The sequence below is a fragment of the Micrasema longulum genome, unplaced genomic scaffold (assembly GCF_059751315.1).
Source record: "Micrasema longulum isolate JH-2025_06_02 unplaced genomic scaffold, ASM5975131v1 h1tg000401l, whole genome shotgun sequence".
Lineage (NCBI taxonomy): Eukaryota > Metazoa > Arthropoda > Insecta > Trichoptera > Brachycentridae > Micrasema > Micrasema longulum.
This window is the reverse complement of record NW_028277601.1, coordinates 388,208-411,453: the sequence shown is the minus strand read 5'-3', so window position 1 is coordinate 411,453 and position 23,246 is coordinate 388,208. Positions and strand designations below refer to the sequence as shown.

The 23,246-nt window shown below is 31.0% G+C and overlaps 2 protein-coding genes across 8 annotated transcripts in view; both read right to left on the bottom strand.

Moving 5' to 3' along the window:
* Positions 1 to 2,411: 2,411 nt before the first annotated feature.
* LOC148281911 (uncharacterized) lies at positions 2,412 to 12,273 on the bottom strand. The gene is made up of 6 exons (XM_088225922.1): positions 12,054 to 12,273; positions 11,823 to 11,917; positions 7,614 to 7,924; positions 6,184 to 6,256; positions 3,815 to 3,955; positions 2,412 to 2,675 (listed from the first exon to the last, which is right to left on the bottom strand). The coding sequence occupies exons 1-6, from the start codon at positions 12,172 to 12,174 to the stop codon at positions 2,448 to 2,450; spliced, it is 969 nt and encodes a 322-aa protein (XP_088082048.1). The 5' UTR covers positions 12,175 to 12,273; the 3' UTR covers positions 2,412 to 2,447.
* A 2,108-nt stretch (positions 12,274 to 14,381) lies between these two features.
* LOC148281909 (RNA-binding protein 38-like) overlaps positions 14,382 to 23,246 on the bottom strand; it is a 110,943-nt gene continuing 102,078 nt past the window's right edge. For 4 of the 7 annotated variants that reach the window (XR_015822233.1, XR_015822234.1, XM_088225915.1 and 1 more), the window contains 2 exons: positions 17,885 to 18,114; positions 14,382 to 17,460 (listed from right to left, as the gene is read on the bottom strand). Coding sequence is in view for 4 of the 7 variants with exons in the window: in XM_088225915.1 (XP_088082041.1) it covers positions 17,312 to 17,460; positions 17,885 to 18,114 (379 nt within the window). In the remaining 3 variants the exon portion in view is untranslated. The remainder of the gene's footprint in view (positions 17,461 to 17,884; positions 18,115 to 23,246) is intronic. The other 3 variants (XR_015822235.1, XM_088225916.1, XM_088225918.1) reach the window with 1 other exon arrangement.

Below are 23,246 nucleotides of genomic sequence, written 5' to 3'. Positions count from 1 at the left end.
TTCCTACTCAGCAATACTTTCCTACTTTAGGAGGGACTTTTTATCGAGAATAATAAGATCATATTACAATATTAACCTTGATGTATTACATGATAGTTGAGGGCATTGGAAGCAAAGAAAGCAAACTCCCATTTTGGTGCTTTCGAGAAAAATAGCAAAAACTGCTTCACTAATGCCGCGTATTGGAGATTCTTACTAAAATATGAAAATAAAGAATAATTTAAAAAAATATATATACAGATGGCAATCATGAAGTTTCGCATTATAAATAAATTGTCTATGTTTTATGAATGTATGTATGTGCATGTGCATGGGTGTGTGTACGAGTGTGTGTATGCAGTGTTCTTTAAACCCTATCACATCCGAAACCACGATGATCAGTATGAGCAAGAAGACGAAGAAGGCACATTAAAATATTTTTTTAGAACGAATAAAATTTCAAAAAATAAAATATCACAAAAAGCAAATGGTTGCTTACTTCTGCAGGGGTGAAACGAGAAGGGGGAAGGAGGGAGTCTGATACTGCGCCGCGCTCTCCTCACTTCTCCCCTGCAGAAGTAAGCAACCATTTGTTTTTTTTATTTTTTATTTTTTTAAATTTTCTTTGTTATTCCTAGTTTCATATGTATGTATTACATTGTTGGTTAAATTTGATTACATTTTTTATTTTATTTATCCCTTTAATTATTACACGAATAAAAAAATTTACATTATATTTGATTTGTCTTTACTGTGAGCGAGCCAATTTCTTTGTGCATTCTTTCTACATTTGAATACATATTTCTTTGAAGTATAATCCTCATCCTCTTATTTTGATGAAATTGTATACTTTTAATTTCCCGTTTATTACATAAAAAAGAATGGAAGAACGGTAATTTATGTGTGGATATATGATTGTTTTACCATAGATAAGAATACCATTTATATCGATTACATTTCGTAATCGTATCACATACATACCGTATTTTACATTACCATTTAGTATGATTTCATGTATTCATTTCAAATGTTTGTGTACCAAAATAAAATAAAAAAATCACCAAATGAATAGACTCGTTTCTAGATTTATCAAATATTGATATAAAATCATCATCTAACCATAATTTCTGTACCTTAAAACTTAAAGGCTGGAAGTCACATGTTTTGCAAAATTGAGTTATGAATGTCATTTTGTTTATAGATTCAGATTCTATTAATGCTAAAAACATTAGAGTCCTCTGGTATACCACTACTGAAATAGCTTGTTCTAAAATACCAGTAGTGCAGTAATAATACTCGTGCTTTCAACAAAATTCAACGGTTTGTTGGTATTAAAGCGATGGATACTTAATAAATTCCACAATTTTTATAACAAACCTCTGACGCAGCGAGAGATTTTGCTCAAGATAAGTCTTATTGGCACAATAAACCATACATAACCATTATGTCATTTCTTTTGCTGTTAATTTCATTATTTTATTTTGCTTTTTTTCCCATACTGTTTACTTTCAATAACTGTTTTATCGCTTTTAATATCATGTCATTAAATTTATATTAACCTGTTTTCATGAATAATTAATGCTACGTAATTTAACGTTTTTGCCTAAAGAAAGTTTTATACATACATTGTTTTTCATTAAATATTCTAGATTACTTTTAATACTTAAGTCCGAGGATGAATTTGGGTGCGGGACGGGCAGTTAGAACAAAAAATATTGAAGTCCCATAATTATTTGATAGTCCAATATTTTGAATGTTTTTTTCTTAAACATTCTTATCAAAAGCCTATAAATCAAAAAAAACAGCAATAAATTAAATTTTTCTTCGAGGGATACATTTGAAACAATTTTACAACTTCAAACCGCTCTCCAGAACAATTTGCCAAATGTGACTTCCAGCATTTCAGCTTTAAGGTACAGATTTATTTTTAATAAAATTAAAATACACAAACAATAAAAAAATATAAACCATACGATGGGAAGTTCATAAGAAAAAGATAATGAACAATATTTAGAGTTTGCCCAAGCTTTTGTAGATTTTACCCCTTAGGGAGTTATTAACAGACTGCTATGGAAATGGAGAACATTTTAGAGAAGGATATGGAATCTAGGCATTTACAGGGCTGGTTTAAGTGGCCACTTTACACACTGTGTAACATCAACCATTCTGTTTATGTGTGAACATCCATATTTTTTCAATTCTTACAACAATATTTGAGTATTTCAACATGTTGAGTTTGTCCAAATTTTTGTAGATAAGTTAAATGTACATAATAAGTTAATGAATAAGTTTTAGATTTTCCTACTTTGTGAATAACCAAAAGCGAGAGAAAAGTAAAAATGTTAAAAATGACAAATGTGAAAACAACATACTGATAATACATTTTTTAAAAGACGACATCGGATAAGCAATATAGAATAAAACAACAAAAGTTTGGAGATTCTACAAACAATTTATTTTGGAGAGAATTATGATCTCCTCATTGTTAGCATTACATTGATTTCCCAAATAATTGTCCTTAAATTATTTATCACTTCTTTTAACTGTTTATTTTTCAACACAACTTGTTCAGTCAGTTCTTTATTTTCTTCACTGACGACTTTATACGCCTCGGAAGCTTTCTTCTCTTCAATACTCTTGTGTTCATATTCCTCCTTCAGGGGGATGAGGCTCTCGATATGCGTGTACTCCATACCCTGAAAAAATAACCAATCGAGATATTGACCCAACTTTAGTTTTAGAACCATTCTTTTTTTAAATTATTACTGAGGTAAACGCCAAAAATGAAATATTATATTGTGTCTGAAAATGGAAAAAAAAATAACTAGGTTATTATGACATTGGCTGAGACCGAAGAGTACATTTTTGTTTCCATTATATACAATATTTAACAATGAAAATAATGGATCGTCACTGGGGGGGGGGGGGGTAAACCCGTGCCAGGATACTTCACAATATACTTTTTATTGTTTACATATGAGAATACACATAGAAAACATAATATACTAGTAATAATTTACAAAACTTTAAAACAGTAGTTATTACCCGCAGTTTAAAACACTACAGAAAAATTAAATTCCTCTCTGTACCTATACCTATGTATTATTTATGTATATTATAAAATGTACAAAAAAAATTAGCTTGGCAAAGTTTCTCAAAAATGTATGAAAAAAATAATAAAAATAAACTACTTTGAATTATGTAATGAATTCTTGTGAATAATAACCAATGACAGTGTTGTGATAGATTTCCGGTTTACGGGGGAAGCCAATTCACCAATCAGCAGAACTCACCGTAGAGAACTTGTAACATCAGTGGCAGTCATTAAAAAAGCAGAACTTTAAAAAATCATAGCGCTGATAATACAATATATGAAATTTTTTTTTAGCTTACTTTGATAGTCTATCGACAAATACGTATATTTTTTAAAAACCAATGAACTTCCTCGTTCATTTTACTTTACTTACCTCCACTATCCATTTTTCATAGCCTTTTTAAAATTTTCTCGTTACTAATTGTTTTAAAGGGCAGTGGAAGCAGGTTACAATTTTTGATTGCATAATACTCAAAGTCCCTGTGACCAAAAGTGGTCTAAGTAGGTATTTGTTTCAGTTGCTTTGTGCCGTGTATTATATTCACTGTTTCAGTGATGCATTCGGCATGTGTCACAACATCCAGATTTGCCTAAGAGATTGCTTATGCTGACAGCATTCAGCCTACTTTTGTCTTTGTTTTTCCAACTATAATATATATAAAAGTCGGTACTGGGACTCAGTTTATTAGAAATGGTTCAGTGGTTTTACGCTCTACAACAGATAAAATATAAATATATTACCGGAACTTGACAATTCTCGTTACACTTTTCATAAATTAGTCTTAATCTCTTGAAAAGTAATCTTATTGTTCGTAGTTGTTCTTGTATTTTGGCTTTTTTCTCATTGCTTGTGTTGGCACCTTGCGTAGTTCCATTTGGAGGCTGAAAATTCAATTAAAAGAGTCAAGTATATACATTTCAGTCAATTCAATAAGATTGATAATATGAATTATGTATAGACAATATTTGAAGTTTGCCAAATGTTTGTAAAGAAGGACTGGATTTAATCCCCTTAAGTTATTATGATGAACATATTATGACCGGGATAGAGATCATTTTAGAGAAGGAAATATGGAAGTCTAGACATTAAACGGGCTTAAGAACTTTACAAACATCCGTATTTCTTCAATTCTTCCACCTTAAGTTTTTTGTAAATTTAAAGAGATAAAACATTCTATTTTTTTTAGCATCATTTCATTCCCTATCTCCATCTAATGGTTCATAGGGCACCAATCTGGTACACTGTCGCAATGTATTTTAATTATTTTTGTTACATAACTGACTAGACCTTCTGGGTGGCAGGCAAATGCACTGACCATTTGACCACAAGGCAGACACAGTTTAGTTTAAATACTAAATCGGATTATTTCCAAGGCAGTCCCTGCGGTATAACCGCTAAGACTCTAGCCTCACACACACAGGGTTTTCAATGTGTTTTTTTTTATTTCATAAATTAACTTTTTTTTACATTTTTATAAATAAATATGCTATTTTTTATTTATTTTATTTAATGCACAAAATACACAATTTTATTATGGGGCACAATTATATTTTTTTTGTGTCCCGACTTGTTGGAAGATCCCGTGTTAAGTCGGGACTCTTCTATATACAAATCAAAAACATTTATTGACATATTAAAACAATGTACAAAATAATAATAGAAAAATATAAATAAAAAAAATTTATACATGTCGAAAAATGGAATGCAGAAAAGTTATATAATAAAAGTTATATAACATGGCAATATGTTATTAATAATTTAAAGTAATATTATAATTCAATTCGGTAATTAATTGATAGTAAAAATAAATACAAAATAATACAACAAAGTAATAATTGTAACACATCTACATATATGGTAGAATATGTAATTTAATAAACATAATAATAAAGTTAAAATATATATTTACAAATAATTATGCATCACATATACGTACATGGAAGACAGCGTCGATATTATATATTTATTCCCGAAGCAATCTCATACAGTGGTCTTTACCCCTCGATAAAATCCAACTATGGATCTTCATCTTAAATAAAGACGTTGTTTTGGAGAACTTAATATGTTCATCCAAGACGTTGAACACTCTCGGAGCTATATATAAAAATTATATATTACTATAATTGAATATTTAACTTTTCTACCTCTCTGCTGGATGGAGTAAGACGCTCGAGTTTAGAGGAGTTTATTTAACAATTATTTGTTACACATTTTTTCTATAATATTTTAATAAAAACATTATAAAAATATTTTATCACAAAAATCGATCAATACAGAGCTTGGAAGTAGGGATTTAAAAAATTTGGATTTGAATAATTTTATTTTTCCAATACTTTTAAATTTATTTTTCTTTTGTCGATGCAGTGATTCCAAGTGGTGCCCAATGCACCTACCCTTTTAGCGAATTTTTAACTAGTGATTGACATTAAAATATATTAGGGTGGTAAGCATAACAAGACAGCCGTCTTCACAGTGACTAGAGATGTCAACTTAACTCTTTAAGTGGTGCCCTTATCTAGCGGCCATGATTGCCTAATTTTATTAACTTATTTTTATAAAACTGAGACGTGCTGCGGTGGAAAATGAATAATCTAGACAGACATAATATTGTAAGTAGGTATATTTGGAAAATGAGAAGTCTTCGGAAAAAAGTCAAACATGATCATTTGGAAGAAAACGATATGTTTAATAATCATCATAAATAGTGTGCATTTCAAGGTTTGATGCAAATTTTCTTTTTTTGTGATTTCTCAAAATTAAAATCACTCAAAATTCAGTAATTTTTTTTGGTCCAAATCATGTTTGTACTCATTTCTAGGCACAAAAATGTTTACAGCTACACATGAAAAAATGTTTCAAAACTGTTTGTTCCGCTATAACGGCGATCTTGCAAATGATGCCTCCGCTCTTTTGACCTTTTGCTCACAATCAACGCTTTTTAGGAAACCTGCACTATCTAGTTTGTACAGTTGTTTTTATGACGTCATCCACCGCTAATGACAGCAGCTAGATGACAATATTGCGATATTGGTTGTAAGATATGGCTTACGACATTTAAACAGTATTGTTTAGGACTAAGGTCCTCAAAATAAGATAATAATTTATATACCTGTATTGCTTTTAAGGTTTGAAAAACTTCTTGCGTTCTGCTAACAATATCTTGAACAGTTTCTTGTCCAAAACTGCAATAAAAAAAATATTTTTGTGAATAATTCTTATCATTATACCTCTAAAGTGGAAAATTTTTCAACAATATGATGTATTAAATAAATTTAACAATAAAGAGAAAGGTATATGATTTAATCGAGAGTATACACAATAAACATGGTTAGGATTATTTTTGTTGTGAATTTGGGAATGAAATGACTATGAAATAAATATTTTAAGAGGTAACTTTGTTATTTTCCATGTTAAATAATTTAATTCCTTTTTTTCTATAAAATCAGGAAAATTAATTTAACATGTCAACCGGTTTTAAAACAGGACTGTTCAGATGGAGACTTCAGACTGGGCAGCTTAAAAATAAACTAACACTAATTATTTGTAATCTTACAAAAGCTTACTAAATTGAAGTACCTAAAATACATATAGGCAGAGTAAAATTGAGTTGAGTCTTCCGTTATTATTCCGAATTTTTGATGTAGCAATTTGTCTAATAATACCAATAATGAGGAACTTCAGCCTGACGGAAATTGGATACAAAAAATGTTTTCTTGGGCGGGGTAAAAATTAGAAGATTAAATTGTGCCGCAAATTTACTAGAAAATGTACAAAAAAAATAATGAAAAATATTTTAATACTAGCGCACTACTTTGAATGACGTCACTGGTTCATATGAATAAACCTATGTTATGAGAGCTATGAAAGATTTCCGGTCTGCTTGCCGTTTCTGGACCAATGGGAAAAACTGAATGAGAATAAGCGGAAACAAACCCCTGATGTCACACGCGGAGTTATTTCAGAAATACAAAACTTTCAAAAATCGTAGCGCTGATAATACCATACATAAAAATTAAAAAAAAAATTTTTAAGCTTAGTTTAATAATCTATTAACAAATATAAAAAAACCACTGAACTTCCTCATTGTTTTATCTATAACGCATGCCACAGCTCAACCAACTTGGACTTACTGCGCTTGGGTTATCGGTTTCACCCTACTAACATGTTCCCGTATACAGAGTACGGATTTTCAGAAAACGAATAAGAATAAGTCATTTTTGAAACCGGTCGGCATATTAAATGAATTCAAGTGATTTTACACATTTGCTTTGGAATAATTAGAAAAAAAAATTGAAAGCAGATACTAGGGCCACCTTGTTAGGAATCAAACCCAGGACCTCAAGCGTGACATTCAAATCTGCCAATCACTACTAGTGTAGGTAGACTTATCTCCACTGGATTTTTTTTTACAGAATTTTTACCCGGGAGTAGCTATAGAGCGGAAAGAACTCGTTCAGGACTCTGGTCCTATTTCACACATAGAATTACAGTATTCTTTCGCCTGGACATTGAATAAAATTATCACAACAATATAATTACCGACAAAGTGAAGCGGTGTTGAATTCTTTATTCTGCTGGGGTTGATTAGCAGCTTGGTTAACTTGGGCCGCACTGGAGTTGGTCTGGCTGATGGTGGTATTGACGCTGGTCCCAGGGACGGCCATGCTGGCGGGGTTAGGGACCATGCCACCGGGGGTGATGCCCATAGCTGCCCCCATGGTGACCCCCATAGTCGAACCCATGGCAGCCCCCATGGCGGAGCCCATGCCCTGCCCGGGCATGCCCACCGCCCCCATGCCCATCCCCATCCCCTGGTTCGGAGACGGAGTGGAACTCGCTATTGCCATACTCTGTAATACATAGTTCAAGAATTATACATTTCGATATTTTTGTAGACACAGTGGTTTTTCAAGTTTTCTTATCAATAAACATAAATGAAAGTTCTGAAAATCAAAGCAAATATAGTATATTATTTTTAGTTGATAAAAAATTTGTGCATTCTTACAATTTACCCAAACATTTCAATTTCAGGGGCCCATTGTAAACGAACTGTAGATAACTCGCTATTAGAAAATGGAAATAAAGTTGCGATAGAGCGGGTTGGAGACTTTGTTAAGGACCGAGGTTCGCACCCCGTGAGACAACCCACAATCCGATTGCAAATCACCGGATGTCCAGTTAGACAGAATAGTGAATGTTATGTGTTCACAGATCTGACAAAACACACACATATTTCCTTCTAATCTTTATATATATAATTCCTCTGTATGATGTCACTGAACTCATTCTAAACGGCTTAACCGATTTACGTGCGGTTTTCAGAGAAATGTAGATCTTTGCGCTGTGCGTGTTCGTAGATATTAAAATCTTTAATCTAAGATGTAAAAAATAAGTAAAGAGCATAAATGTTTTATTCATCGATCTACCGAGGTTGCATTCGAGGAGAATGCATTGACAAAAAAATGGAAAGATTTTGTTTTTTATATGTATAAAAAAGTTTGTTTTTGAATGTTTACAAACAGCATTTTTTTTATGGACATCAATCAGATTCTTTCCTTAAATTCCTTATAATTTCTATCCATTTGTTTATTATTATTGGATTTTTAGTAATACTAAAATAATATATAATTCAATAAATTTTTCAAAATTCTATTCCTACATAAGTACGCCCCTCTGTTGGTGAGAAGACCGGAGTTTGACGTTCGCAAAAAGAATGCCATATCTGGAAAAATTATGTTTTGGAACTCAACCATAAACAAGTACCTACTTAAATTCAATATTTGAATATTAACAATTTTTAGTGGATGGAAGTGTAGGCATTTACAGGGTTTATGACTTGTCATTGGCTGGTTTAAGTGGGCACTTTACACACTGTGTAACATTCACCATTCTGCCTATATTTGAACATCTATATTCCTTCAATTCTTTCATCTGTTGATGTTTGTGAAGTTAAAGAGCTGAAACCTTTATTTATGCGGGTGAGATTCATCTAATTGAATTATTTCACCTACATACTACGCAACGCCTGAAAATATTATTTTTTTCAATTTCTATACTTCTTCATGGACCAGGTAATTTATCAACAATATTTTGAGTTTGTCCAAATTCTGCCCATCTCTGTTGTAATATGTTAATATAAACAGCTCCCCGGGGAGTTGAATCCAGTCCTTGTCTACAAAAATTGGGACAAACTCAAAATATTGTTTATTACTTTATTATTAAATAAATTATTGTCTCTAGGGCATTTTCCTTCTAAGTGGAAGTCCTGCTATGTCACGCCCATTTTCAAAAGGGGCGATGATACGGATATAGAAAACTACCGTCCTATTTGCATACAGTATGTCATTCCTTAATTGTTTGAGTCACTTATCCTTGATCGAATTCAACCGCAAATCTTAGAAATAATTTATGGTAAACAGCATGGCTTCATTAAAGGAAGATCAACTGCCACAAACTTAATGCTTTATGAGAATTTTATTAGTGAAGCTCTCACCAAAAATCATCAGGTTGACAGTATATACACTGACTTCAGCAAGGCGTTTGATGAAGTTTCACATAAGGTAATGCCTGCCAAATTATTTGGTTTAGATTTCTTGGAACGTTTCTCGATTGGTTTTGTGCCTACCTGTCAGACAGATTGTTATATGTTAAAATTAACAATTCGCTATCAAATAGTTTCTTTGCAACCAGCGGTCTTCCTCAAGGCAGTCATCTGGGTCCCATACTGTTTTTGATTTTTGTAAACGACACATCATGTTTCCGAGATAATTAAGTTTTGCTGTTTGCTGATGATATAAAAATATAAAGGGGGTAACAAACATAAGTCATTGCGCAACTGTGCAATCTAACTTAATTTTTTTGAATGTATGGTGTGAAAGGAACAATTTATTCCTGAATGTTGACAAATGTAAAGTTTTGACTTTTTGCTGAAATAAGAATCCAATAGCTTTCAACTACACCATAAATTCTATAAATTTGGAGCGAATGACTGAAATGACCGATCTTGGTATTATATTTGATGAAAAATTAAATTTCATTAAACATATACAGAGCATAACAAATAAAAGCATGCAAACTCTGGGATTTCTGTTGGCGAACGATCAGAGATTTTGACTCAGTTTATGTAATGAAAATTTTATATATTGCTTTAGTACGTAGCCAACTTGAATACAACTCGGTTATATGGTCACCATATTATAAAGTACATATAAATAATATTGAGAGAGTTTAACATAAACTTTTACGTTTCGTTAATTTTAAATTAGGTATTTCGGTTGAAGATATTAATTACTTATACTTAAATAAATATTTAAATGTACAAACATTAGAAAATAGAAGAAAACTGAATGATTTGTTATTTTTATTTTAAATATTAAATTCAATATTTGATTGTTCCGAACTGTTACAACTAATTAACTTGCGAGTTCCAGGTTACCCGATTTAATAAACTATTTTATGTAAATGTATCTACAACAAACTACATTGCACACTGCACACTCGCCTATAAAGAGAATTCATACATTTGCAAATGAATATGCAAATGACATAGATATATTTAACAAAACTTATGAATTTCATAAGGCAGTGTATCAATTTACTATCTTCAAACTGTAATACCTAAATAAGATTATGTTGATTTCAATTGTTTACCGCTTATTGACTTATATCTGTATTCTAAATTAGTGTTATTCTAACTTCTTCTAATTTTAAGATTATTTTAATTTAACCTATACGAAAAAATGTGCTCCTGTTCTCCACTGCAATATATATGTGTATTATTATGTATCCCCATATATTTTCTACTAATGTGTAATGATATTTTTTTTTTCTTCTAAAAATCATTTATATATTTTTTTGCTACTTCTGTGTAAAATACATGTCTATCTTAATTTTTTGTATATATGTATGTAAAAACATGTAAAAGCCTAAAAGGCGTTTAAATAAATAAATAAATCAATTAAACAAATATAAATATCTGTATGTACAAATATAAATATCTGAATAGAATAACAGACTTAAGGCCCAAGAAACAAACTAGCAGGCCATCGATGTTAGGTATTTGTATGTCCTTACACAGCTTCACATGCCACCTTATATTTTTTAAATAATTCTTTGAACTGATAATATATCGGTTTTATTAAGGACGCTATGCGTGAATACTTCAATATAAATTTCTATGGAGACAAGTGACTTTAGTGTATTGCAATTTTCCCAGAGTTTGATTAAATAACAGTGAAAATGTATTTACTTTAAGAGGTTTAATGCATCAGGGGTATTATTTAACTTATTTTATATGGGATTAAGAGTGGATTTTTTTTGCACCACAACAGGCCAGGAGGCCTAATTACAGTGGTGAATTACATCACAGAGCGCCCAGACTTGAGAAAAATCACATTTTAAATTTTTGTGTTCTCACCGGGAATCGAACCCGGAACCTTCCGTGCGTGAGTTAAGCGTCTTGACCACTACACCACGGAGGCCGCCGGGATTTATTGTGGATGTCTATAGCAGGCGTGAAATAGGATGGAAAGAAAATGCATTTTTGGAGTCTTTAGGTAAGTTCCTGCATTTATTTATCGTGGGATTTAAAAAATTATAATTTGAGATTTCAATCACTGTATACCTAAAATATTTACCTAACAATCCGCATAGAACATTAGTAATATTGCTTCTGTTGAAATGGTGGGAAGTAATATTTCTAATATCTGACCCTTAAATGATAATGAAAAAAAACAGTTAGAATTTTACCTGTGGGGGCATTCCCGGCATATTTCCCATAGGGTTCTGTAAATTAGGGTTATAAGCTTGTCCCATTCCTACCGGACCCATCTGTCCCATTATACCTGAAAGAGGTTAACTTAATGTAGGAAAAATTACAAAAGTGGCTAATAAAATGTCTTATATTTTTCTTCTAGATTGCAAAACACAAAGTAGTGAATTAAATATTTTATTTATGCGAAAAACAAAGGCAATTCTAACCTGATAATGGGTTTACCATGGATCCCGGCATCGCAGCGCCCATGGGACCAGAATTGAAATTATTCCTCATGGCCGGGTTGTTCTGAAAACCGCCGGGGAATTGGTGTCCTTGCCCAGACATGATTTTACTTCTTAATTAACAGTAATCACCTAAAACATGATTTAGTTTATATTATAATAGTATCAAGCGCGTCGCCTATCTTCAGCGCGACGACGCGATAGCCAAACATTCGCTTGTCAAAACTTGTGTTTATATTTGTAAAAATGTTGCTAGTCGTAAAAAATGTACCGATGCTGAAGGAATATATGATATGAAATATTCATTAAAAAAGGTGTTTTCACACCTGAATATTTCATAGTTCCTGAACCTGAAACCAAAACCTGAACTGTATCTGAAGCGTTAGACTGATCATCTTAAATTATTTAATAATTAAAAAATATTGAGGCTTTTTACAAAAACATAAAGAGCGTATGTTACATATTTACAAATTTAAGTTAAATAATAAGTGTGTTTTTTTTAAGACTGTTTTTACAGATTAAATTAAAAAAGACGGATGACAGTTTCTTTGAAAAATAAGAAGTTTTTCATTTCATTTTCATATTCATACAAAAAACTTGTATTTTATTTATAATTTATTATTGTATGAATTGCAACATTACACTTTCGTATGTTTAAAAACATACACTATTTTCTTTCTAGGTCCATGTCACGAAACTTCAGTTAAAGATTTTTTATGATGCACTATTGTAAATATCGAAATATTTTTTTTGGAAAACTGTATTTCGGTTTTGTTTAAAAATAACAACAAACCATCACGCTATTTCCCCGTAAGGGTAGACAAGAAGATAGAACGCTACATCACTCTATCTTTGCATACACATCTCGCTTCCTCTACATTCGTACATGAAGAGTCATGCACGCGCACTGATTATTCTGATTTTTGAAATGTCCGTCTTCAACTGTTTGTTGGATTTGGTCATGCCATGTCTTTCTCGGTCTCCTTCTATTTATGCATCCATCAACATTCACATTGTAAATATTTTTAGCCGTTTTTTCGCTGTCCATTCACTCTACATCTCCAAACCTGCGCAGAGCTCCTTTCTTGATTTTGTCGATATTGCCTATACTGCCTGTACCGCCCATCTCACCTTACATAATGTACGGATGTCAACATTTTTGTGCATTCATCGTGCATCATAGTTTTACCTCACAATCGCTTAAGAGATTGCATTTCGACAGCACTCAACCTACTTTCATTTCTGTTTTTCCAAGTCCATACTTCGCCCCAATACATCAGAGTCGGAATCAGGATTTTATTGTGAACTGCAATTTTGCCTCTTACGACAAACATTTATTTGCCAAAGTTGATTTAATTGCACCGTTCACTCTAAACATGTTTGACCAATTAAACGATACCCACCGGACGCGGACAAGGGAAGCGGTTATGTGGGGGAGGGATAAGGGTTTGTCGAAAAGATGCTAGTCCGAGACATTATGATTGTTTTTTCAAATTTTAATAAAATTATAAAAAATATATTTACCAAGTTATTAGGATTTTTTAAAGAGTTTTTCTAAAACCATGAGGATTTTTCCTCTGAAGTTTCACACTTTGGTCCTGGAACACGTGCATGTGTTTTATTTTATTTCGTGATAAAGTTGGGTAAAATATTTTTGTATTCTGGTAACATTAAAACAGACTTCTATTTTATCGGTTGTTTAAGGCTAGTGCTGCTCTCTGTGTATCAAATAACGTACTACTAAAAAAAATTTAAAACAGATTCCTTCTTTATTCTGGTGCGAATCTTTACTGATTCCCTGATTATGACCTCTATAAGTAAATATTTATTTGAAATAAAATTCTGATACATTTTGAAAAAATGTAAAATTGTCCCATTCTTAATTTTAAATTTTTGCTCTGTAAATGCTCCTAGGGAGTAACTAGAATGTAATTTATTGTACTAATTCAAAGTATGTAATACCAAAACATACCTCTTTACTGTTTACTGCATAAGTAGGTAGATAATAAAAAATGTGACGATCTCTTAAATCATATTAACTTTTTAATGAACCAGCCTCGATTATTTTTAAATTGAGTTTAATATCTATTCATTCTACCATAATATGTTGATATAAAAATAACCATGTGAAACTGAAATTTCTAATAATGTTGTTTTTCAGAATAGTTTGAATGATTTATTAGTAATACTGACCATTCTCTTCGAATCCCAAAAACTGCTTTCTTATTTTTGATTATGTACGCGCTGAATTGGTTCCAATTAATTAAATTAAAATTTATTGTGATAACAGGGAAAAATAAAAACACCAAATATTTTAGATCACATATATTTCTGAGATGTGTATTAAGTACATAATCATAATATTACAATATTAGACCAAATCTAATACCATAACTTTATTAAAGATAAATGCCAAATATGTCTCCATATTTAATTGGTAATACATTTGTGATCTTAAAAATTATTGTAGGTAATTGAGTACTAGTAGATAACTGAATATAATAAAATTTGGAAATAACAATGTATCCTACTTAACTTAAATACATTTTAGGGTCATTTTAAATTTATAAATAGATATTGCTATAAATAAGTCAATTAACATACAATTGAAAACAATACAATATAATAATATGTTAAAATTATTTTCGTACATAAGTTAAACAACTCAATAATTTATGTATGTCATCATTGGTTCAGCTGTTTGATTATTTTTTACTTTACACATGTAAAATAAGTTTACAATAAAAAGTATAATTATTTATAATGTATGACATGTTACACTACATATTGCAAGAAATATGTGTGAATTTTGTATACATATAATATGCCTATGAATTATTTTAATTAATATTTATGCGTGCAAATTTAATGAAAGATTTTTTTAAAGTACCAATAATGTTTTTTTTTATTATTTTAAGGAAACAAGTAAGCATAAAAGCATTGGTATCAATAATAGTTGCAATTGAAGATATTTGCAATCAATTTGAACTCTACACACGCACCTTTTCTGTAAACATGGAGAAGTAAAATGTTGCAGGTAAGCCTCCTTTTCGTTAAAATTGATCGTGTTTAGAATTACGTTTTGAATTTTAATAGGTAACATTACGATCATTAATTTTTTTAAAGAAAAGCAGTGTATGAAAATAGATTCGTTTGAAACAAAATGTGCGAGAATTTTCCTCAAAATTGAGAAGTTACAAAAACTACAGTAAAAGGCACATTTTGGACGGATTATTTTGACATACCGATGAGATGAACGCAATCGTCTACTGAGTGAGGAAGAGAGGCTTCACATGTAAAGAAGGGTTGTAATAATATTATTTAATTTTATAATAATTTTACACTAAGTATTATTTACCCAATAATATTTATTTAAGTAGTTTCTAAGGGATTTAATTTTTATGAGCTATTTTTCTAAATTACTTATAAAATAGGTTTTTTTAAAAATAATTTATGTATAGATAAAACATTTAAAAAATAAGAAGCTGTCAAATTGGTGATATTTGGTAAGTATTGTACGTAAGTATGAATTTGTCTCAACATTTTAGAAATTAAGAGTAGTAGAGTGAAAAAAAAAAACAAAAATATATGGCTTTGTGCTATATATAGTTTGAATTGATGTCAGGAGAGTTTAGGCTTGAGAAAATTTAGCACATAACGGACAAAAAAATATTAATATGAAGTTTTTAAATACATTGAGATTATTAAATATTTATATGTATTGATTAAATAAAAAGAGAAAGACCTATTCTAAAAGGACTAGTTTATTATATTATTAGTTATTACCATTAATAGGAAAAAAAATAAAAAAATAATGACACATATTACATTGTATTGTAAATAACAATATAATTTCAGTAAATTCACTGTTTAAGTGAATTTTGTGCTAAAAACATATTTAAATTATGTTTTACTATATTTAAAAAGTATTGTATCAAATTTAGAGAAAAAGAATTTTGAAAATAAATAATAGATTCATTGGAAAATCTTTGGATAGATCAATCCACGAGTTATTCACACATTTTTTTTTTTTTAATTGGTATATTACTCAAATAATGAAATCATTAAAAAAATTATTAGCATTTTATACAATTATATTTTTCCCTTATAATAAAATAATATAATATATGATAAAATTGGTAAAACAAATAAAAATTGGAAGATTTTTGGTAGAATTGAAGTGTTCAAGGAAGTCATAAATGGAAAGAAGATTATTGTTACTAAATATTTATCTTTATAACTAACCATTACATTTTTATTGAGGCCATTTCTAACTAGTAATGCATAACTTAGGAAATTAGCATTTAAGTTGTAGTAGAATGAGTATCAAAACTCGGTCCTCTGACTACAACTCGGTGTCTTTTATTGATAATATTTTTCTGCGAGACATACTAGGCAGAATAATTTAATTAACAGACCTTCCAAAATAAATAAATTGACTACAAAATATTCTTATTCACCTATTAAAATAAGACAAATAATTTAATAATGATAAGAATCTTTGATGAAGATATCATTTTATAAATAATATGGTTCATCCAAGATTTATTACTAAAATTCATGTGATAACTTTATTTCTGATACAAAAAATAATGATTTTTAACTAAGTATTCTGGGGCCAAAATTAAAATAAAAAAATTAAATTAAAAAATTGGAGTATATCCAGAACAAAATAATTAAACCTATTATACTTATGGTAAAACATTACACCATATGGCTCTTATAACAATGTTTTATATCTCCTAAATACCTAGCAGTAACTGAAGGACAGACAGTCTCTATCTATCCCTTTGGAGATATGGCGCGATACTTGTGTGTTGTCAACACAATTTAACTTATACTTTTAAATGATAAATTAACCTAATTAAGTCACAATCCATTCGAAATTCATCATGTTATATTCCTGAAAATCTGCCAAATCGATGTTGGTGATTATTTTTTATCAAGAATAAATATTTGATTTCAACATTATACAAATTAAGTATAAATATAAGCTCATATTCCAGACATTTTGCATAAAAAATAATGTCTTTGGCACTAGCTCATAATCTTGTATGTGCCTGAAGTCATGAGTAGTTATTACCGTCACTGGAGGGTTTCATACAGCTTTTACATTTATGTAATATCTTTATAAAAACATAAGCAAAGTGATTGCTAATTGTATGTAGCTAATAGGGATATTATGTTTTTAATTCATTCTTTGAAAAAATATTTTTTTTCCGATCAATAGAACCAAAATTCTATTGCATTCGCGCTTCTTGCAGGGTCGGTTGAGGAGGAGGGTACGGAGATAGTCCAGGAAGAACTCCTCCAGCTGGTAGAGCAGCCTGAGGAAGGGTTGCGTAGGCAGCATACGGTGGCATGTAGCTGGCTGCTGCAGCTCCGGCAGCTGAAACATAAATGAAAACATATGTACAACTGGGTTTAAAAAACATCGTAATTTTACAATCATTGATGTTCTTTTAAAATTAAAAACTGCTACTATAAACATTTTTTTTATCAGATTACTATGATTCTAATTCGTCAAATTAATTAGATTAAAAAATGAATCAATAGAAGTGATAGTACTATTTGTAAGTCATTTAAGTTTTAAGAATTTTAATACGAATAAGATGTAGGTAGTAGAGTAGAGTAGAGGAATCGCCGTTTTTCTTTCTCGATGATGCCTGCTTCGGTAAAGGTGCTCAATGGCCAATAATAAATAGTTAAACTAACCAAAGGGTTAACACTGACAAGTACCCTTTATCAAAATAATTATAGGCTGAATATGTTTTTAAAATAAATAATATTAAAGTTTGGTGTGATAAACATACAATAGCTACCTGCTGTGCTCGTGTAAGGGTAAGCATCGAATCCATTGGCATATGCCGCCTGGCTAGGGTAGGCTGCTGCTGTCGCCGCTGCAGCCACCGCACTCTGGTACTCGTAGAACTGCGAGGCGGCCGCCGCGAGCGCCGAGTGTGACAGCTGCGCCGACGGTAGCTGCATCAGGCCGCTGGGGGCCAGGTACGCGGGCGGCTGGTACATGTATCCCGGGGGCACCCTGCGCACCAATAACACTGTTACTCCATCATTCCCTTATCTGAAGGGCGCTGCGTCAGTAAGCCGATCGCAGCATACCTCGATCATTTGTTACACGAAGGCAAGATGATCAGTCTTACGCTTTGGGTTAGTCCAGGGACTGTGAAATATTTCTCCCTCTCTCGAACTAGTGATTAGTCTCGGATTCGTTGATATGACAATATTTATTTATTTATGTATACCTAATTTAAGATTCAAAATTTAAAAACAGAAGTTACAGAGTTTTAAATGGCAATATTTCAGAGTCCCTGAATTTTGCTAGTATTGTCTACCTACTAATGGAATTGTTGTTTTTTTTTTACAATATTTTGAGAATGTCAAAATCTTTGTAGACAAGCACCGAATTCTACCCACTTCATTAAGATTAGTAGATAATTCAAAAGAGAAACTTCTTTAAAAATAAAATAATGAAATGTAAGCGAATGTCTACATGTATACATGACTTACGATCAGTCAATGTTACGCCATGTGTAAAGTGATCACTTAAACCAGCCATTGACAGGTCATTAGCCCTGTAAACGACTAGACTTCCATATTCCTCTCGAAGAGGTTCTCATCAATATTTGTATTTTTGTCCACTAAAGTTACAACCTCAAAACCTGTAACTGCCATTTTCATCTAGATTGTGTACATAAAGGTTTCTTTGCACAACAAAACTAAAACAGTTAAATTTACAATGCAACATTGAAAATGATATACCCATCATTCAGTTATCATGTTGAAAGTTTTATTATTATTTAAAATACTTTAAATAATATGTAAATTATACAGACAGTAAAAGTGAGTCGTGAGTTGGAAGAGTGATATAATTAATACACCTTATTTTGATCGCTCGCAGCGATTATGGAACAAAGTCACGATCTTTGTTAAAGGTGGTAACTCTGTTTGCTACTGTTGTGATTTGTGACCAGATTTGTTTCTTAATAAATGACAAAACTTTAATTTTACATAGGTATGCATGTACAGCAGTGGCGTGCAATGAAGTTCGAAATAAATTAAACAGAATTTAGTAATGATGTGCTTGCCTCTGATGTACGCAGTAAGACCTATGTTATCTGACATTACAATATCAAACGTCAAATTTCATTAGAGATAACGTATGCATCGTTAAACAAAAGCAAACTTGTTCGTTTTTCACATTTGTCAATAGTCAATACCATAGATTTTACTGAAAACATAAAAAATATGTTGTTATTTCCCAAATCCTCTATTTTTGTTTGTGGATAAAATTTAAAAATGATAAAACAAATTCTATTTACACACCACTTGATTTATGACACGACTATTTTGACTATATTGATAAAGGTGCTAAATAAATACAAAAATTAGAAGATTACAGGGAAATATTTGATTACTTATCTAACTGTTACAAAAAGGATATTCGTGATAAAAAAGTGCGTTCACTAAGAATTACTTATCTAGATTGAAATATTCAACTTTGTTTCCAAGTGAACTTTTTTATTATGAATGTTCTTTTTGATCTATATAATAATATGAATAAAAACAAATCGAACAGAAAAAAACTACATCAATCCTTAAACATTATAGAAATAGTTCACTTAGTGTTATTTCGAAAATAAAAAGCCACATGTAGCGGTTAACCTCAAGGACATGCGTTAAAGTAATGAAAGACACGGAAATGCATCTATTATAGCTCTTAACTGCTCTTTTAAACATTGCATTGACGATAAATTCTACCATTTAGAAATATTTTCTTCTTCATACTGACTCTTCCAAAAAAGCTTACAAGAAAGTATTAAACCCACTGAACGTAGAAAAGTAAAATCGACAGAAAAGGAAGGAAACTATTATTTTAATTTACTACCTTTTCGTCTTCAAGTACCTAATAATGATGGCACTCTAATAAAATTTTACCCCGCATCATATAAGTTATCATAGAAAACATTATTACTATTTTCAATAGTTTATATTTCACTTTTTTTTCTTCTTAAGTACATAAATCTCAAAATTTTACCGTGGAAAGAAAAAAATAAATGATTATCTGATGTTTTATTTTATATTTAAAAAAATGTTTATCGTGTGCGGTGCAGTAGCTAAAATACGTTTGTATCTACGTGATAATTATGCTAAAATTAGGGAATTTATTATTTTGGCAGACGGCAACATGCGTGACGTCACGACGGGAAAAATGTCAAATGTCGGGTGTTATTGGGTGCCAAAAATATTTTCGTACTTTCCTTTGCCAACAAGACAGAAGGCAACGATAAACATAATAGATCCCGAAGTTCCTCACTAAGATAAACTCCACAAGTATCTTTATTATTATTTGTCCGACTTATATAAATTACCGGGTAAATTTCAACATCGGACGAATAATATTATGTACTTGTGGATGTGACGGAAACGCTTGGACGACAACTTGTTTCACTGATCTGTGTCAGACTACCAGCCTGTGCATAGTAAATGCGCAGGTTCTTAAAAAATGTTTTTATATATTTTGAAATGACCTAATAAAAAAAAGGGTTGAAGTAAAAAAAAAAAACTCTGGTGAGGTGTTCGTGTATGGAGTTAGGCAACACGAGGTTAGGGCGTTTGATATAAATAGTTTATTTGTGACGTAGGTAATTTATAGAGATTGTACATATCTTAATACGGAGACAAAATATAGGATTCAATTTAACGGGATATACCTACCGTGACGGCGCGTGACAGTAAGTACTATTTCTGTGCTATTTTAAAAGAAGAACGAGAAAAAGTAATTTTTGGAATGTTTTCCTGGGACCGAAACCGCCTGATTCACCCGTGCCGATTGCCAGTTTAAACAAGATTTAACACATCTGGGTCTCCATTTTGGATCAACTCGGGCCATTCCGAAATAGTTAATTGCTCCGGGAGACACGCGTTCCAGTGGATGTGCTGGTAGGTGCTTAAAGGTCCAGAGGTTGACAAACCTCGAGGACAGAAATAGTCCCGAGACTCATGTTTTGTTCCCTTGTTTTATTTCCGAAATACCTCGCCGTCCCGCCTACGCCCGCTCATGGCGGACGGGAGAGATGATCAGACTCGCTTATCTCGGGCTGGAGCGTCCTGGACCGACAAGAGGAGATATTAATACTCCCGGATAATCTGGCACAAAGATCTGGACGAGTTCTTTAGAAAAGTGGCACTTGTCAGCGACATGGAGAAATGAATCGGCTGTGGCTGTCGGAGCGCGAAGATCACCACTAATGTAAATACATTTAACGCCGCGACCGAAATAAATATTTTACCGTGATATTGTTATAGCCAGAATGCAAACACAAACCCCATTATATTGTTAAATAAATTTGATAGACGTCTTTACAAAGCAGCGTTTCCACCGATTTTAATAAGAATTATTGCTGATTTTTTACTTGGTAGAAAAAACGGGTATTTAATTCCTGTTAATACACAAAAAACGCCCATAGCAAAATGACAACTTTAGTTTGAATTATGAATATAGAAAATAAAACAGTTTTTCTACGTTATCATACTTCTTAAAAATTGATTCAAAGAAGAAAATACAATATTCAAAAAACTAATTAATTTAATCATAGTTTTAGTCACTAAGTCGGTACCTACCTGCCTATTTTTATATTCTGAGTAATATATTTTTTGTTTATTTTGACTGTCGAATGAATAGGAGTATGAATGTAAGAACAGAATCTTAAAATGTAATCGAGTGTTGTTATTGACATATTAATAAAAAAAACATCTAAAATATACCTAAAGGTACCCACTTTTTTATTTAGCATGAAATTTCATTAAAAATTGTTATATTTCTTGACGTGTTTGGAATATTATTTAACGAAATATATTTCACAATTGTAATCTGCACTACTTTACGGGTTGTTTAACCCATTACGTGATGCAGTCTGTAAATATAAGGTAGAACAACATTGCGAATGATAAGTTAATGATTTATTATTTATGTAAAACATTTTTGTTATCCCTCATTGAATACGTTTTTGTTATTTTCTTAGGTTAACATTTTCTTTTATGTCTTTCTTATTTTATTTACATTTTTTAGATCTTAATTTTAATAGGTACTTTTAATTTTCTTATTATTTTTTTTTTTTTTGTAGATTTGAATAAAAATTTACGATTTTCTGTGTTTTATTTTTTATCTTGTTTTGATAACATTTATGAGCACACACTATTTATATATGTGTTTAATTTTTTTCTTATACTTAAAATATATTCTAGTAAATTGCTATTCTTTAATTTTAATGGTATTATTTTACTCTATTTTATTAATTAAAAATTAAAAAAAATAAAATTCTCTAAACTATTTTTATCTGTTCATTATTTTAATTTATTTTATGTTCGTTATTTTACACGTATACAGTATTATATCTGTACCCTTTTTATTTGATTATTAATTAAAACTAATGTATGAGCACCAGATGACAAACTATTATTGAATAGTTTATCGGGACTAAATAGGTATATTTTAATATTTTGTTTTCTTTATAATGTATTAATATTGTAATAATGTGTATATTTTATTAAATAAAGACTCTATGAAAAAAAAAATAGAAAACAGATATCTGCTGAACTACCGATATGTACAAAAAATAGGTTAATATTATCCGCAGAAGCCGTATTCAGCAAGCGAATTGCCATTATTGCAATTGAATTATATAAATTATACGATAATAATGTGCATGTAAAGATATTTAGCGTATTTTTAAGTATCTACACTTATTTTTCTGTGGTAGGTATACTTATGGTTTATTTTGTCGAACTTCGTGATAAATAAAATAATGAAAATCTAAATTTGAACATAAAAAAAACTTTTCGTAAATGTACGCCGCAATAATTATGTTCATTTATTTAAAAGTATGAAAATATTAAATAATTATTGTCACACAGATAAAATTACTGTTTCGCTATCATTATTTACTGTATCATTTAAGCGCATTGCGTATTTCGCCACTGTTGCTCTGGGTGCCCAATCTAGGTTCGGGTCTGAAAGGCGTCGAGACGCCGCCTTAGGCTGTTGGGCGCACAAGCGAAAGGACGTCAGCCAATCACAGGCCGGCGTCGCTCGGATCATCCGACGGGGAGGTGGCTAACGATTTAATCCGTCTACAGTTGGCCAGCACATAAAGA

Bases quoted from the DNA above. Each gene is read 5' to 3' on its own strand.
- LOC148281911 (XM_088225922.1), bottom strand. From the start codon at position 12,174: ATGTCTGGGCAAGGACACCAATTCCCCGGCGGTTTTCAGAACAACCCG. The intron at 6,257-7,613 runs GTAATTATATTG...TTTTTATTGCAG, and splicing joins AACACCGCTTCACTTTGTCG to TTTTGGACAAGAAACTGTTC. The intron at 2,676-3,814 runs GTAATATATTTA...TTATTTTTTCAG, and splicing joins ACGAGAATTGTCAAGTTCCG to GGTATGGAGTACACGCATAT.